The 18,635-nt window shown below is 31.8% G+C and overlaps 2 protein-coding genes and 1 long non-coding RNA gene across 5 annotated transcripts; 1 reads left to right on the forward strand and 2 right to left on the reverse strand.

Annotated features, from left to right (window-relative positions):
• Positions 1–135: 135 nt before the first annotated feature.
• LOC105333403 (heme transporter FLVCR2) lies at positions 136–7,145 on the reverse strand. The gene is made up of 10 exons (XM_034479462.2): positions 5,130–7,145; positions 4,857–4,998; positions 3,942–4,079; positions 3,507–3,574; positions 3,123–3,226; positions 2,424–2,534; positions 1,619–1,724; positions 654–765; positions 507–550; positions 136–273 (listed from the first exon to the last, which is right to left on the reverse strand). The coding sequence occupies exons 1-10, from the start codon at positions 5,712–5,714 to the stop codon at positions 187–189; spliced, it is 1,497 nt and encodes a 498-aa protein (XP_034335353.2). The 5' UTR covers positions 5,715–7,145; the 3' UTR covers positions 136–186.
• Positions 662–3,662, forward strand: LOC136271500 (uncharacterized). The gene is made up of 3 exons (XR_010709380.1): positions 662–888; positions 2,416–2,569; positions 3,129–3,662. It is a non-coding gene; the product is annotated as an uncharacterized lncRNA (long non-coding RNA).
• A 1,269-nt stretch (positions 7,146–8,414) lies between the features above and the next one.
• LOC105333404 (heme transporter FLVCR2) lies at positions 8,415–18,236 on the reverse strand. 3 transcript variants are annotated; one of them, XM_011436360.4, is made up of 11 exons: positions 17,996–18,236; positions 15,772–16,381; positions 14,088–14,229; positions 13,488–13,625; positions 13,047–13,114; positions 12,654–12,757; positions 11,389–11,499; positions 11,092–11,197; positions 10,362–10,473; positions 10,121–10,164; positions 8,415–9,924 (listed from the first exon to the last, which is right to left on the reverse strand). In XM_011436360.4, the coding sequence occupies exons 2-11, from the start codon at positions 16,369–16,371 to the stop codon at positions 9,838–9,840; spliced, it is 1,512 nt and encodes a 503-aa protein (XP_011434662.3). In that variant the 5' UTR covers positions 16,372–16,381; positions 17,996–18,236; the 3' UTR covers positions 8,415–9,837. The 3 variants fall into 3 exon arrangements, with proteins under 3 accessions (XP_011434662.3, XP_011434661.3, XP_011434660.3); XM_011436359.4 differs by lacking the exon at positions 17,996–18,236 and adding an exon at positions 16,982–17,175; XM_011436358.4 differs by lacking the exon at positions 17,996–18,236 and adding an exon at positions 16,908–17,175.
• Between the last annotated feature and the right edge of the window lie 399 nt (positions 18,237–18,635).

Below are 18,635 nucleotides of genomic sequence, written 5' to 3' on the forward strand. Positions count from 1 at the left end.
AGATTTGCCGGCATCTAAGAGTTGCCGGCAAATCAAACACAACTCGTGGTTACTTTTTGCCGGCATTTCAGGAATTGCCGGCAAATCAAACACATCTCATGGTTACTTTTTGTCCGGCCCATATCGGCCATCGTAGAATTGACTTTAGATGTAAATATTATTTGATAACCACAGTGTGTTGTAACGTCAATTATTTATTTTCGATATTCGAGATTCCTCGGATGCTGGGTCCATTGATTCCATTTCCAAGACATCGTCCGATTGTTCCAAGATCTTTAATGAAAAGAAAAGTATTTCATTTTTTTGCCTGTAGATTTTTAAAAAAAAAAATATCTTAATATGAACAGGTCTACACAAGATTCATAATTCATAATAAGTTTCTGACTTCAATATTACAAAAAAGTGATCTAGCGACATTTCGTAGCAATACTCAACATTAATCTAATTACTTATACTTTGTACATATTATTATCTTTTATGACAGTTGCATTGGCTATTTTAATTACCATTTTCTCGGCATTCTGTCGTCTATAATTTGCAGGTATAAATCCTTAAAAACAAAATAAATGAAAAGCAAAATGTATTAAAAAAATAAATAAACGTGTCTAGATTTGAGTGTTATGACTTTGAATACCATTTGTAAAATGATCTACCCGTAAATATCGACGCCACTAATAGAGCGCAGGGTATCAGAAGACTCAAACCTAATGCTCCAACTTTATTCATCATGGCGCGACATCCAATGATAAAGACGATCCCGAATAACTACAACAGAACATAGAAAAGCTAATACATCTATTAGCTAATAGCGGGGATACAGTTAAATCATTCTGTGATTGATATGTTATACAATGTAGTACACGCAGTGAAACTGAGTCTATCGTCTAGGTAATTCAATTTAGATATTGTCTTGTTAGTTTTCTTTGCTATATTAAATGAATACATGACAGTATACTTACTTTCAGTGTGATATATGTAACGTTCAATGCTTATAATAATGTTTTTGATTTATTTTTGTAAGATTATTCAAGCTTACATATTTAATATGTACTAATGAAAAATTTAAATTCATTTTTGGATATCGTCGGTCCTATAACACACCAAAAACACACCAAAACGTGCAGACAAATTATCGGTATTATGCCACGCTAATGCGGTACTTAATTTGTGTGCACGTAGCTGCAGGTCTGCATGTAATTTTTTGTGCGCCGTAAATAGCTAATTTTTAGCAAGCATATGAAACTGTAGCTCCCAGTTGGTCGTTCAATCGATTATTCAGTCCGGAAGCTACAGACATGCAGCTAGTCTGCACTGCCTCGTGTCTTATAGAACCGAGGATATCTAAAACAAGCAGTCGAGCATATATATTCCAGCAATATTTTGCTGTGTTGGTAGGCACAAATTATACTATCTTCTTGTTAAGATTAAAACAAATCCGCAAAATTTGTCACATTTTATTCTTAATCCCCCATTAAAAAAGATTAATGCGACTTTTCATAAAATTGTAATGATTGCGATATAACAAATGTAAAAAAAAAATAAGTTTAATATTAGGTAAGTCAGAATTTTAAATGACGATTTTTGTATGTAATTGATATAGACTTTATTTACTTATTACCTGAGAAGATGCAAACAGTAAACCAGACGATATTCCCCCTGATACCGGATAGGTTATCTCAGTGGCAAATTCAAAAGCAACAGGAAAATATCCAGCAATAAAAAATCTGAATTTAAAACGATTCAAAGCAATTCAAATGTACCAGGTATATGAGTATATCGTAAGACGCAATTCTTTATTGGTTACTATTAACAGTAACCAATAAGCTATTATTTTCATGATACACTGTAACAGAATAGTGAGAAACACCAAGATTTGGTGATATCTGAAGAAGAAATAGTTTAAATGGATATCGAATTAAAACTCAATTTTTTTTTTAGAATCCTCTCTTCGCTGCACACTGTAGAGTTCTGATTCCAATCAACCTTTATGCAGTAAAAATTGGTATTTTCCTGTTAACGTTGTAATCTAAACCAAACTGCACGTTAGCAGAGTAGTCGTTTACGAAGACAACTGATAAACGAATTTGAAATAGTTTTTGAAAATCACAATCGAAATGGGTTTGTCACACAAAACGGTATCAATTAACAGATTTGGGATTATTCAACATGGACTATGAAAGTTTTTTTTCATGTTGTAACACGCTAAACATGGTCGGGGCATGGTCAAATCCAATAAAGCCTTTCGGATACATGATTCTTATATATTGTTGGCCAATTAAGATTTTCAATTTTTCATCTTGAATCTCGTGTTTCGAATCTTGTAATTAGAATCTCTAATCTAGATTGAGTCTTTGGGGCATTCATACACAAAGCTTGAAACAGAAATGTCAAATAATTACATCTTTATGTATTAAGCAGCTTACCCATAAATCCCTGCACAGAGGTATACAACCCACAGGAGTTTATGGTGTAGGGCAAAGTTGAAGATCAAGATTCCAGTCAGACAGATAACATTAATTCCAAGCGCAGTGCCCCTGTGTTATATGAATTAACAATTACATCACTCTAGGTAATGAAATATGATTTAATAGAAATAGTTGAGGTAAGCTCTTTAAACATCATAATCTATGTCATAACTTAGATTTTTGCAAACATTGGTTAAATTGCATGCCCGGACTACGAGCAGTGTTTGCAACCTCACAAGGTTTCAATAATGAGGACTTAAAATAGTGTGCTTGTTTTCTCATACATGTAATTCGCGAATACAACAACGTTTAGTGAAACAAAAACTACTAGTATTACCTGTATAATAAAAAAAAAACTACTTAAAAGCAAAGTCAGCTTCGTTTTATTTTCTAATATACTTATCAAATGTATTTACGTGTCAATTGCAACCATCAAATCCATTCATTTCTGTCAATCTGCCATAGAACATTTCACAATTTGTATGAAATGGATTCTATGTCCAAAATTTAATGCAATCATAAAAATTAAAATCCATTATAATATATATTTTTAAATCTATTTTAATATTTCTTTTTATTTATTAAATATTATTTATCAATATTTTATTTGCATTATAGCGAAAATGAACAGATTTACATGTATAACATGAAATTTACTTGTAGGTCTTAGTTTTGTCCAACCAGATTCCCGCCATGATGGACCCTGGCACCCCTGACAATATCATGGTTAAACCAATCTGACCTGCGGTTGTTTCATGTTGCTGAATAAAACCCGAAATAATCATGCAAGGTATTATAATTTCTTCGGGATATAAAAAGGCGAACAGTGAAATTAATGTCTGTAGGACTCCTTTACATTTTACATCATATTTCTAAAGTGTTTTACCAGGCATTGATGTCCTTTGACAATAACTGTTCTCTGTGTATCATACGTAATGATTTTAATGTAGTGTAATATGGAAAAATGTAATATATATTTAGAAATATGTCAACAGTCACTAGCTTGACATTTTTTAATATAAAAAAGTAAGACATACTAACCGTAAAATACTCTGAGATAATTGGATTAAGCAAAGTTGATAATGCGGAATAACAACCAATATTTACTCCTGTAAATTGAAAGGTACATTTAAAAAAAAATAAGTGTGCTTTATGCTGCAATTACCATGAATATCTTTAATATACAGAAATGCAGACGCTTTAATTTTAATTTTCAGGACTATTATATACATGTATATATATATATATAGTTAAATCCAAAAAATATCGCAGTGTCCGGTTTTATATAAAGAAAATTTGAAAAATGAAAGACAACACAGAGTAATTTTTCAAATTTTCTTTATATATATATATATATATATATATATATATATATATATATATATATATATATATAAATATATATATATATATATATATATATATATATATATATATATATATATATATATATATATATATATATATAATTCTTACCAAATGTAAATAATAGAATGTTAAAACTGACGTTCTTGAAGATGTTTTGTAGTGTTTTTCCATAGTTCTCCTTTTGAAAATCCTGGGCAGCTAACATCTGGGCTTGACTAGGGGGTGTAGTTGGTCTCTCTTTAAAGACTGTAAAGCTTTATGCTATTAATACTTTTATCTACTTTTTATTTATTTGTAATACATATTTTACAAAAATATTTTAAATCTGCAACTCATTAAATGATGAATAAACAATGGCTATTTTAAACATTTCTTTGTTGTCGATAAAATAAAAAAAAAGAACGAATTTAAACATGTCTTAATATTTTCAAAGCAATTGAATAAATCAAGAACTAGGTATAATCAAGTTGTCTCAAACGAAAGGGATTCTGCGAAACCATTTTAAGAATTTTGAAGGTATACGCACTGCGAATATAATTTTACTGTTATCTTAAAAAATTCTTTACAATTTCCTTAAAAAAACTTAAAATCACCTAGTATGTTATAGTACAATAATGTATAGTGTTTGTCTATTAATCTGTTTTAGGCGTTGCTATTTGCTGCTTTGTAAAGTTCATATAGTCTGGTATGTCTTTCCTTGGTATCATGACCTAATTTTACAAGTTGACATTTAATTTGTAAATTCTTTTGTTTAGTGCAAAAATGTTAATGCAAACTATTAACTTTTATACAGATAAAAATCTAAAACTCTAAAATTGTAGTTTTCTGACAAAAGCAATTCCCTAACTTTGTTTTCGATTAGGAAAAAAACTCCAAAAATTGAATGCCTTCCAAAGTGAACATTTCTTCGAGCCAGAATTTTCAGCAAGAATCAGGAGAGAACGTTAAATAAATCTTCCTTTCGGACAAGTCTTCATACATTTGCATATTTATATAGCATATATACTCAAATAGAGTACTTACAAATGACAATAAGAATAAATATAAGGGTCATATAGCCGGCTCCTCCATAAAACAATAAACTCAGGTCCTTGCCAATGTCCATAGTTGAATTGCTATTCCGGACAATATTAGGTGGAACAAAAAATCCAACGGCCAAACCTATCTAAAATACAGGAACATATTTATTATATAGGAATAATAAGATTGCAAAGTTAAATAAATTGATTAAAGCAAGATGGTTATTGTTCATCGAGTCATATACTTGAAATCAAAATAATTTTGTTTTTTTTATACCTGGATTCCAAATGTCCCTAAGGAAGTCGCTGTAGAAACTTCATGAGCACCAAACCACACCGCGGCAATTTTAGCGGGAAGTCCAAGCATAAAGACTTGTGCAACGGCGCAAGCGGTCTGAGAAAACATAAGAGCTGCAAATCTGTCTGGAGAGACACTGATAACTTTTAACCACGCTCCAAGAGCATTCAGAAAAGCACTGGTCAGGAGACAGACCCTTATTCCCTTTTTCTTCAACAAGAACGTTGCTGGAAACACTAACGGGATGTAGACTACCATGTATATCATTGTTAAACTGTCCAAAGCTGTCTCTCTCTGAAACTTGTCGTCTGGAAGACTTTCATTGTAATACTTAACAATAATGTTGCTAATAATGACCAGATGAATCCATTGATATGCAGTACTCATAGCGTAAAGACAGTATAGCGATATGATGATCCATCTCCTTTTGTATACCGGCGTCGTCAAAACAGTGTTGTTTACATCTCCTTGCATTTCTCTTTTCTTTTTCAAATTTAGATCAATCAGCGTTTCGTTGTCAATTACAGAATCAGTGAGTATAAAATCACTTTGACAATTCGACATTTTGTGGTTTGAAGATACATGTATTCGGCATCCACTTATTCACTGTAACGCAATGAAAACCAAAAACGGCACGATATACACTTATCATAAAGGCATAGAGAACTGTTCAAGGTTAGCACTCTGACATGCTAGAGATAAAGAAACTAAGAATCACATAATAAAGAACACCTCGGACGTGTGCAACTTTAGTTCATTAATATTGAATGACACTTACCACATTTCTGAATACAGTTTATTGTACATACAGTTACAATTTTTTTTCTTTTTTATAATAAATAAAAAACCTTTAGAATTGATAAAATCTATTTAACAGAGTGATATGTATGCATTGAAAGCTTGTACAAGAGAAAACTTAACTTATTTAGTAACATTAAATAGAATCTATCACACCTTTTTTTTCTCCTTAATGCGTGCTCGTTTTGCATTGAATAAATTTACTACTAAAGCTGATATGAATTTGTAAATACGTATTATTTCCTTTTTTACCCTGACTATCGCATATTAGCTTTCGTTTTCAACTGTTGCGCTTATCGCTACACATCCCCTATATTAGGCATTTCGCTCACTCGAACACGTTATACATTTGATGGAAAGCTTTGTACATCAGTGTTTAAAATACAAATTTGACAACCCCTGCAATATTAATTAATATCCAATGAAAGACGAAACACCCAGACACATGTATTTCAAAAATCTATCATTGTAGAACGTTTCCCTTTGTCGTACAGTTATATCATTACACATGCGCAAACCACACAATGAGTAGATAGTGCATTGACAGGATGGGTTTCAGAAAACAGAGTGTTTTTGGTTGTATAAGTAGCAACAACAAAATCGACATATTGTTACTTTCTAGGATTTATTACCGCTCATTAACTTTGTTAGATGTAGATTGACTGTGGTCTACTTAAACAATAGAATGCTTTCTTTGATGATTCATGCGGGATATGAAAGAAGACATTTCAGAACAATTTTCTTCTGCAATGATCGCTACCGTTAAAGGGCCACATGAATCATCAAAGAAAACAATTTATTGTTCATATTTGAATATTTCTTTTGTTTAATTAATGAATTCATCGTAAATAAAAGTAAATACAAATTTGTTAAGGTACATCAGTACGTTAGACAAAAGAAATAAACAACTTATCTTTTATGGGAAATTTGACTCAGACATCATCATGATTGTCTCTCGCAGTCCATTATTTTTCAAGGTTGCTGTTTGAATACGCAGATAACAATCCAAAATCTTTTCATACAACCATAGACTACAAAAATACTTCAATAGTCAAATTTAATCGATACTATCCATTTAAGACGGGACAGGGCAAAACATGAATAACTGTTTAAACATGAAGTCAAGGACACGGAGTGAAGCTAACTTCTGTATGGATAAATATGGATACTGACCAGGAAAACATGAAACACAAAATAGATACTGTAGGATAATTTGTTTTGGAAATACATATGTGCAATTTGTAACTATAAGAAGTAAATACGATGTTAAATAACTTACCTTAATGAAAAATGCTTGGTATTGATAAGTATTGTAAAACCCTACACCAGGCATCCTTGTAGATTTGATACTGTACCCACTGACATCATACTGTACATGTACACTGTATGTCAAAATAAACTATGGTTTACACTTCCATTATGCTTGTTGGAATTTTTAACTTTATCATTTTTTCCTAGTTTGGATATAAGATAATGACCATTAACTTGCATTCCTTGTTTTTCTTTTCAAATCCAGTGCCGCTACATATAAGTTATGAAGCGACATATTCTTAAAGGGGCATGCTAACAATTTTGGTCAAATTTTAGTTTTCTTTTTTTATTATTTACAATGCTTTAGAAGTGCATTTCTAATGATCAAATGAAATTTGAGAGTTATAAGTAGAGATATAAGCAAGATACAGGGCTCACAATTCTCTGTCATGTAAACAAGGCCTGTGCCGTGTTTTTTTTAACATAAGTTCAATATACCAGTACAAAATCTTTTTTCATGCTGATTTGTCCATTTTCTTTTTCATTTTAAGCATAAATAAATAGTTCCTAACGTTAAACACATTGAATTTCACTTTAGGTCTAAAACAGAAATTTTCACTTCAACATTCAAAATGTAAACAAAAGCTCTGTTTACATTGCGAAGAATTTTAAGCTCTGTAACTCGCATATAACTTAACGAATGACACTCAAATTTTGTTTGCCTATTAAAAATGCCTTACTGAAACATTATAAACATTAAAATCAGAAATATAATTTTTGACCAAAATCGTGACCATGTCCCTTTAAATAACTTCCCTTGACGTAAAATGTTTGGTCTTGATAGATATTGTAAAACCACACAGAAGGCATCCCTGTAGATTTGATACTGTACCCACTGACATCATTTTATCCTTTTTTTAGTTTTAGTTTGGATATAACATAAAGACCATTAACTTGCAAACAATCCCAGTTTTTATTTTCAATTCCAGTGCCGCTACATATAAGTTGTGAAGCGACCTATTCCTAACATCGTCACATCTGTGCTTGAAACTTGTACTGATAGAACTGTACATTTCTTTAAATTTGGTCGTAAACAATAGAAAGTTAAATAATCGCTTAGAGCCATAATATGAATCAACCAATTCTAGGTATACTTTGAAAAATTTCAAACTTTCGAAAACTTTTATTTTTGCATTAATATTTTGAAAGCACCTCTGACAGATTTGTTTTTATTTCAGTTCTAATTATTTCTTATGATATGAATAAAGATACATTATAATCAAAATACTTTCACCAATTAAGGATCTTTCAATTTTTAAACATTTGACCAAAAATACATGAACGTTTCAATGTTCTTTGGAAATTAAAGTAGAGATTTGAGAGCCGCCAGCGAGATTCGAACTCATGACTTACATATTCCTAAAAAACTCTTTGCGCTACATTGTTATAGTATAGAAATTAATTTAGCGAAAGAAAGACAAATTATAAAACTAAACTTGATTTTGTTGTGTTTTTTTCCGATAGGAATTAACTCAAAATATGAAGATGTCCCAAAACACTTTAAACAGCAACATCATTTAATTTCAAATTAAAATTAAAAAGAAAAGCAAACTTAATGGTGTTTTAAAGAGGTTCGATCCTCTGATTTTGGGTAGCCATTTTGTGTCACCTCTAGTCTGGAAATTCTGTGTCATATATGAATTCTACTTGTAAATTCCTTGTTTACAATGCCAAATAAACTCTATTGAATAAAATAGTGAAGAAAAAAATCCATATTTAGAGAGTGTAGTAAGGGACTATATTTTGTGGCGGAAGGTTTTTAAGAAGAACATTTTTCATAACTCAGTTGTTTTAGAGTACCGTGATTTTAGCTTTCTTATTTTCCGTGCAGACCAAATTTTCAGATAGTTTATGCATTGGGATATCTTCGTATTGTTTCAAAGAACATATTTCAACAATATTTCAATATTACTATCGACATATATTGGCATATTTAAGTGATATTTCATAAAAGGAAAGAAAAAATCAACTCTAATTTCCCCCTTAAATTAGCTTATTTCAAGCCATTTCTCTAAATTTACATTATAGACCCATACTTTTGGTTTTATTTTCTGAATATTTAAGTTTCTTTTGACAAGTCTGTCATAATTTGAGAAAAAGTTTGAGACTTTTAAATTATTTAATTGTATGTTGAATCGTTTATGAATAAAAATAGTATTTTTTCTGTGCAAAAAGGTCAAAATATCAATAAGGTGAAAAAATTGCAAACTATTTCATTATGATAACTTTTATTTTATTAATTCTAAATAATGTAAATTTGTATTTGATACCATGGTTCATTTCGATAAAAAATTATAGAGGGAAAAGCGATTTATGTGCAATTTGCATTCTCAGTGCAGAAAGGTCATAATAAATACACCGTAGCACCGAAAGGAGCATATAGACCCCAAAATTTTGTTTTGAATTTTGGCTTAGATATGTGTGAAGATATTTAAAAATACTTTAGAAAAAAACTTAGAGACTTTTGATCGCAGGATCCAACGTCCTTAAGTTTCACTTCTGAACATATACACACTTCCTTGAACGTAAAAGTTTATGACATGTACGACTTCTTTATAAAAATCTGATGCTCTTTGTTTCAATCAGTTGTTTCTGTCATCCGGGTCTTCTCAGACACTGTGTTTGTCACGTTTATTTCTATGGCATCATCCAACTGCCGTAATATCTATAAAAGAAAAAAAAGACCAATGATAACTATCAACAGTTTTTGCATGCACACGAGAAGTCGAGAGACAAAATGCAAATATTTTTTAATCCCCTCGATAATTTCTTCATATAGACTATTTCACATTGCAGAGCTAATTAAATGATTTCAGTTTATTGAAAGACAGTAATTTAATAGTACAGGGGTCCACACGTACCTTCTTTTCAGCATTTTGCCGTCTATAGTCAGCTTTAATAAATCCTGGAAGAAAACAAAATCCGAACACTTAAGAGTTAAGACAAAAGACATAAACACATTCACACCCTTTTATGTATTAAGCCTGTGAAGTTCGTTATCATGTCTGATCAACGCCGATTAAATCGATTTTAATATTAAAAAAACACCGTTAATGAACTTTGAGGGATATTATATGAGCTGAACATTATGTCTTTATTCACCTGTACATATTGATCCTAGAAAGAGAGCGCCGGATATCAGAAGATTCAAACCAAACGTTCCAACTTTATTCATCATGGCTCGACATCCAATGGTAAAGATGATCCCAAAAAGCTATCAATAGTGAGAGTCTTAACATAAATCACCGTTAAACTTATGCGAAAATGACATAGTTATGCTGGTTTCATTTCAAGTTCATACTTTATGAACTATTTCATACATAATTTTGATATCATACTGCAACTCAGTTCGTTGTACAATGTACATAAAACAAGCCACGTATGGAGGGAATTCCAATATTTATGCTTCAATTAAGAATATCCGTTTGAAACTACCATCATCGTGTTTTTTTTTCAAAGTTTGTAGTATATTCTTTCTCTATTTTAGATTCTAAAGCTAAAGGCATAATTGTATAATATACATGTGCTCTGGATTGATTGTATTAAAAATTGAACTTAAAGAAAAACTTTATTGAAAGGAAGAAATGGTTAATATCTTTCAAAACACGATGAAATGGTCAATTTGTATATAAAGTATTATAACAATATATCTTAGAATGCATCAATACTTGAGTTAGTTCTCCTTTGTACTGTAGTTATGTTTTATTTCAAAATTGCGAAAATAAAAACAATCAGAACATAAAAAACCCATAAATTTCTCAAAATATCGAAATTTACTGTGTATCACCCTTAACAGCAGCAAACACTGCCCCATATATTTAATTTTACTTACTTCTGCGGACTCATTAAGTAAAGCAGATGATATTCCTTCGGATTCCGGATATGTTATTTCAGCGCCGAATTCAAAACAAACGGGCAAATATCCAGTCATAAAGAACCTATAAAAAATTATATTAAGTAACAAAAGTAATAATATTAATCATAATAAATGAAAATTTTAAATATGTTTAAATTTACATGAAAGATTGAAGTTGTGGCTAAATTAAATCAATAAGATCCTAATACCGAAACTTCTTAGTTATCAATTTAACAAAAAATAACTTAAATACCACACTTTATACTATCTCACCCAAAAATCCCCGCACACAGGAATACAACCCATATTAGTTCAAGCCTTAGGGTGAAAGTGAAGATCAACATTCCAGCCAAAGAGAACAGGTAAATTCCAAGTGTTGTACCTCTATCACAAATATAAGCTAATTCCTCAGTATAATATCAATGCAGGTTCACAAACAGGTGTAAATTTCTTACTGATTTAAAAGACAAAGGCCACGAGTAAAAACCCATTTATTTAATGTTAAGAGATTAATATTCATTTTCCATTTGTTTTTCCAAGCGGCATTGATAAAAATGTCAATTTGCAAAACTACGTTCATCTATACTATTATACTTTTATAAACATTTATTTAAAAAGGCACTTAAACTAGCTGCAGATCTGTAGCTATCGGTCTGGACAGAATTTGGATAAACAACCTGGACATTACAGTGCCTACGATAATAAAAAAAAACCCCTGCAATTTGTGGTGCACAAAAATGGCGCTAGTTTTGGACTGATTAATCTTACTTCCTAACACATTCTGTAAAAATATTTGATTTCAAAACATTTTCTTGGACATTTTAATACAAATATCGTCATTTTACGTGTTTCTGATATTCTTTTAAACACCATCCCCAGTCCCGTATTAAAACTTCATTTGCGCAGCTTTTCTTTATAAAATAAAATGGCAATTCCCAATCTCGACGTGAATTGAACATACTTTTTTTTGAGGTAGGTTAGAGTGTTTTTGGAGAAAATCTGAGACAGTTGAAGAGGCAATATTACTAATAAATTGCCAAAAATGTTTAATGCTACTCCCCCCCCCCCCTCCCCACAGAATTTGTGTATAAATAAGGTTAATTTGTCCAAATCTTGCGCAATTTTTTGTGCACCGTAAGTTTTTTTTTTAATTATGGAGGCACTGCCGTCCATCCAATTTTTAAGACCATAAGCTACAGACCCACAGTTAACACTTAAACATAATTTATATACACAATTTTTTAAAAATATTTACTGTCGAAAATAAATGGCATTTTGCAGCTTGTTTTTGTTGTAAAATTAAAACACCAAATTGATATTGAAAATGTCATTTATTGCAGTTTAATTAAATGACGAAATCAAAAAAGACATACCACATTAAATTGGCTGGGATAAATTAACATCATTAAAATGACATACTAACAATATGATTAGCAAACTGTCCATTATTCATCCCAGTCAACCCCCCCCCCCCCCCCCAAAAAAAAAAAAACAACGATAAAAAAGAATTATTAAAATAAAACATAATTCAAGTTTACTTGTAAGTCCTGGTTCTGTCAAGCCAAATTCCTGCGACGACGGATCCAGCAACTCCTGCCAATACAATTGTCAAACCAATTTGTCCTGCAGTTTTTTCATGACCCTAACCATAAAAGAATAATATGTTTCAGCACAACTTTTGACATTTGTTAACATTTAATGTTTTAAAAGGTGCATATAGTCTTATTCAATTTATTTTTGCTATACAATTATTAGCAATGAAACTTATGGAATCTGCATTATTGAAAACAGTAATGAAAACCGACTCCTGACTATGTGTATTGATTCCACAATTTAATTTAAAACAAATACATATATTATGCGTACTAAATCATTCTATCGGGTATAAACACGGTTATGTGATCATGTACATGTACATGTAATATACTTACAGGAAAGGTTTCCAAGACGATTGGATTCAGCAAGGTAGATATAGCGTAATAACATCCTGTATTTACACCTGCAGAAATTCAAACAATGTTTGAGGAACACAAATTTATTTTTATTTTTCAAAAAAATAATGAAATTTTTTTCCCAATAGAACCGTTTTAACAATAGCTTGGACTTGAGTAGTTGTGTCAAAATACAAAGTGAGGTATGCATGGGTATTTTAGTGTTGGCCACTCAGCTTTGGCTCTTTGAAATCAACAAGATTTGTCTAGCTTTTGAGCAAAGACTACGTATTCGGTGCATATTTCGCTTGAAATCGCGTCATTTTCAACTTGTTTTGACGCAAGAAATAGATAGCTACGTCCTACTGAAAGTCCAAGGTCATTACTCAATACACGACCAAAAAATTTGGGCAAATAAAAAATTGTGATGGATGGTCTTACCAAATGTTACCACAAGAAGATCGAACCCGACATTTTTAAATAGATTCCGGAGTGTTTTCCCATAGTGCTCCTCTTGTACCCTCTGTGTAGCCAACATTTGGGCTCGACTTGGAGGTTTGGGTGGTCTCTCTTTAAATACTACAAAAAGTGTTCAATATTTTCAGATATTTCTAGATTATAAAATGTGAAGAATAAAAGGATAATACAGCCAAGACATTCATAAACACGACCTAAGTTTATATTATTTTTCTAAAAGGCCGGAAGAGTCTAGTATATAGAATCGTATTTATTGGGTACAACCGTAGCTAATGAAGGTCACAGATTTGAAATGTATTTATATATCGGACATAACATTAATGAGTAAATGAGTAATAATAGAGAAGAAAAAAGATAATTCACATCGTATACAATAGTTTGACTTGCTTTTAATTCATAGTCGCTACAATTATCTTTTATTAAGATGTCACATATAAAACTATGTCTCGGGCCCAATAGTAATGAACAATTGGATAGAAAGTGCCGAATTGCTCGGAAGAATGAAATATAGTATAAATGCTTATGGAACCGAAATATTGTGTAATTAGACAAGTGTAAACTCACTGATAACGACAAGAATGAAAAGGAATGTCATAAAGCCAGCCCCTGCATAAAACATGATATTGAGATGACTGCCAATATCATCAAGAGATTCGCTGTTTGGGACAACAATTGGTGGAACCAAGAATCCTATTGCCACGCCTATCTGTAATGCAACAACTAATTAAATAATGAAGCTTAGCCACTGTACACCACGTTTACGCCTTTATCTTACGATTAATCGGGCCATAATTTGGTTTGCAAAGATTAACTTTTGCGATACCAAAAATATTTATCTAAAAAAAAATCTATATAAAAGAGACATTTGAGGACATTTTAGGCTCTTGCAAACGTCACCAAAATTTTCTCGCACCCGAATAAAAGTTAGTTTACAGTACTAAGAAAATCAAAGTACTGAAGAACTGACGGGATTTGATTTCGTCGATGTTTATTTTAAAATCAATGATATGTTATTTTGCATGACAAATACATATAGTTTCTAATTTGAATTACGCACATTTTTATAATATGAATTTTTGGACTTTTTCGACAAGAATGTCGAGAAACCCCCATATGAATCATGTTAAATAATATTTAAAGATAAAATTGATTCAATCAAACTATGTATCAGTAATAGAAATATTTCTCGTATGGATCCAAGCAATATTGAACTCTAGTCTCGTTCAGCCGAACGCTCGGCTGACACCGTAAATCTCCGACAAGGATTTACGGAGACAGCCGAGCGTTGAGTTGAACGCGACTATATTGAACTTTGGCGTAGGAATACATACGACTACAAAAAATATTTAAATTGTTCGTACAATTTAAAATCTCCCTATTTTTAAGGTATTTATAAATAAGTTTCCTTGAAAACAATGCTTTAGCATACATTACATCGAATTTATCAATTATTTTCAAGAACTAAGTCTTGTCAGCAGCAATGATTTGAGCTGAGGTCTAAACACTGTTTCACTTTCGGTTTGTCTGAATAACTGCATAGGAGAGTTGATTAAAATCAACTCCCAAAAATGAACAAATAGTCAACACTGTGCCGGATAATTATGCCAGTGCCAAGGTGGCTTTTTTGCACCCGCTTAAGATGCAGTTTCAGAAAAATCCATGTATGATAGACCATTGTCTAGAGAGTATATAACCACTTTTGTTTTTAATGTGTTTCACCTGACAGGTAAGATATTTACCTTTAAAAATTAATATCCCATCGGAAAATGATAATTCCCATAGGAGAATTGATTCTCCTATAGGAAATATTGACAATCCTATAGGAATTATATTTCCTATAGGAGAATGGTATTTCATGTAGTTTTCCTATCGGATTTTATCAAATCCTATCGGAATTGAAATTCCTATAGGAAGTTCTTGTATTCCGATGGGAAATTTCAAATTACCTATAGGGATATCGTTTTTCATATGGGAAAAAATTATTTCCTATAGGAATTTATTTTTGAAAGGTAAATATCTTCCTGACAGGTGAGATACAATGATAACAAAGGTGGTTGTTATCTCTTTAAGCATTGGTCTATCATTTGGCATATTTGAATTTTTCGATATATGCAGCTTAAGCGGGTGCAAAAATGCAACTTTGACACTGGCATACTTATCCAGCACAGTGTTAGTCAAAACGTTCAGTATACCCATTAAAGGGTTTAATAATGAAAGTGAAATTGATTCATTACCAATGTAGAAATACCTGGAATCCAAATATCCCTATTGACGTAGCCGTTGAAACCTCATTTGGCCCAAACCAAACCGCTGCGATTTTAGCGGGAAGTCCAAGAGTAAATATTTGTGCCATTGCACAAACGGTCTGTGCGAACATTAGAACCGGAAATCGGTCCGGAGAAACACAGGCGACTTTTAACCACGCTCCCAGAGCATTCAGGAAAGCACCTGCCACAAGACATACCCTAACACCCTTTTTCTTCAACAAGAAGGTTCCTGGAAACACTAGAGGAATATACACTATCATATAAATCATGGACAACCAATCCAGCGTTGTCTCTCTCTGGAATTTATCGTCCGGGAGACTTTCTCTGTAATACTTAATGACGATGTTTCCTATGATATTGAGATGAATCCATTGATACGAATTTGTCATGGCGTAGAGGCAGTATAACAATATAATGATCCATCGCCTCTTATACACATGTGTTGTTGAGGAATGTTCGTCTGAAGGGTGTTTTTCCTCCGCTTTGAGTTCCATTTCATTATCCAAAATTGGTTCATTTTGCGTATTTTTATCGTCGGCAGACACAGTTAAACTGCGAGAGCTGACTGTTATTGTAGCCATTCCGATGCAGCTGAAAAAGACCCAGTACTATCCATTGAGTCCAAAATAAGATTTGTTTGTAAACATATAATGGTGTTTGCACTAGGAGGAAAACTAGGGCATATTTCACGCATGAAAAAAAAGAAACTAAGTACTGGAATACAAAATGACACAAGTTCATTTTCCGAATAAAATTCTGTACATTGCTTCAGAGATTAAAAAAAAATCAATATTTAATGTTAATAGTTGAGGAGGCAGGGAGGTCAACATGTCAATCATCAGATCTACTAATAATTTTAGGATATGATTTGTTTAGCCATAAACAATTATCAAGTAAATCAAATCTATATGTTTGACCCTTTGGGTATTTTCTATATATCTAATTAGAGATCCTCTTCTTAGGAGTTGAATTCCATCTAAAAATAACCATGACCATCTAGTCATCTAAATATATTTGTTTACAACGCTGAACGTATTAGTTTACGCTATTTATACACATTTATATGTACTTGTAAGCCTTATAAAAATCATTCAACTTTTGTATCAATATCATTTACCTCTGTACTAAGTTAAACGGATGTTAAGCACACAAATTTTAATCCAAGATTAAAAAAAAATAACCGGTATTGACCTCAAAGAAGATATGTTTTCCTCCAAGCTAGCACAATACCGCTGTCCTTAGCTTCACCTTCCTAAATGTTACAATTAAGAAACATTCCTCCAGATGTACCCTGTATATCAGAAGTAGGGTATCTCACGATAATAGACGGGCCACCATGCCGGAACTGACATGCTCCACAGTAGGAGATAATGACGAAGCGCTCTTCACAAAGTCAGTTTTCTTGTTTTATTTAATACTAAAGACGCAATAAGAGAGGGCAACAGAATACTAGGGTTATTTTCATTCTCGACAACGTAGCTATTTGCCGCTTTTATCAAGTCTTTTACGTATGTACATGTACATGTGTATCACAATAAGAATTTTTCACCGCGGATCGACCTCAGTAAAAGTACAATTGATGTTATTTTACCTGACTTACATAACAGACATACTTGAAATTCTTTTATATTCAAATGATGTAACGTTTAAATCGTACAGCGCATGCATGAGGGAATAATCAACAGCAATTACACAATTATTACACATATGTACTGTGCATTTCAAAATATTCAATATCCTGTCATATTTTGGTTTTTGCAACTTCTTAGTCTGGTTTAAGGTATTTCATGGTATCCGTCGTCTTTGGAACCTAATATCCTCAACTTAATCATGCGTGTATGCATGGCAGTTATTTTTAAAAATAGAAAATCAAATATATGTAAACAAAGTTTAATGCTTTTTAAAATGCTAATTGTGAAAAAAAAACGCAGCGTTTACTTCCCTTTAAGTCTTAATTTAGCGAAAATTAGAATTACTTATTTTTCATACTTATTCAGCGAATATTAAAAATACTATTCTTATTATTTTGGGAATATTAAAAATACTTATTTTACATACGTATTTATATACATTTATATGCACATTCCTTATAAAAAATATGTAAAACATTGTATCAATATTATTTACCTCTGTACTTAGTAAAACAAATTTTAAGCACAACATTTTTAATTTTAATGCAAGATTAAAAATAAAACTGGCATATACCTCAAAGACAATATTTTTATTCCCCCAAGCTAGCACAGAGCCGCTGTCCTCAGCTTAGCCTTCCTGGACGAATTTAAAAAAACATTTCTCCAGATGTACCATGTAGACACCCCAATTAAGTTGGGTATCTCACGATATACCGGACACCATACTGAAACCGATTGCTCCACAGTGGTAGGTATTACCCAAGGGCTCTTCACAAACAAGGTCGGTTTCCTTGATATATTTGACACTAAAGCCGCAAGACAGGGCGATCGAAAACTAGGTTACATTGATATCATTCTAGATAACGTAGCTATTTTCCCCTTTTATATCGTCTTTTGAAGATTATCACCACACGTGTCCACATTTAAATCGATTATATGGCAAGTCCGTCACAAATAAATTTGCAATCTATTCATTTAGAAAACATGTTTTATTTGAATTAAAAGATCATTCGACAGTTAATGTAATAACAACTAAGGTTTTACTCTTCATAATATATTTGATAAGATTTGAGTGCTACGTAACTATGTACATGTCATGGCAGTGAACATTTCTTGGGTACGTAACTATGTACATGTCATGGCAGTGAACATTTCTTGGGGTCATCTCTCTGTGAAAAGTTAATTGTGATCCATGATATTTTACCTAACTTACA

This window comes from Magallana gigas, chromosome 9 (genome assembly GCF_963853765.1).
Source record: "Magallana gigas chromosome 9, xbMagGiga1.1, whole genome shotgun sequence".
Taxonomy (NCBI): Eukaryota; Metazoa; Mollusca; class Bivalvia; order Ostreida; family Ostreidae; genus Magallana; species Magallana gigas.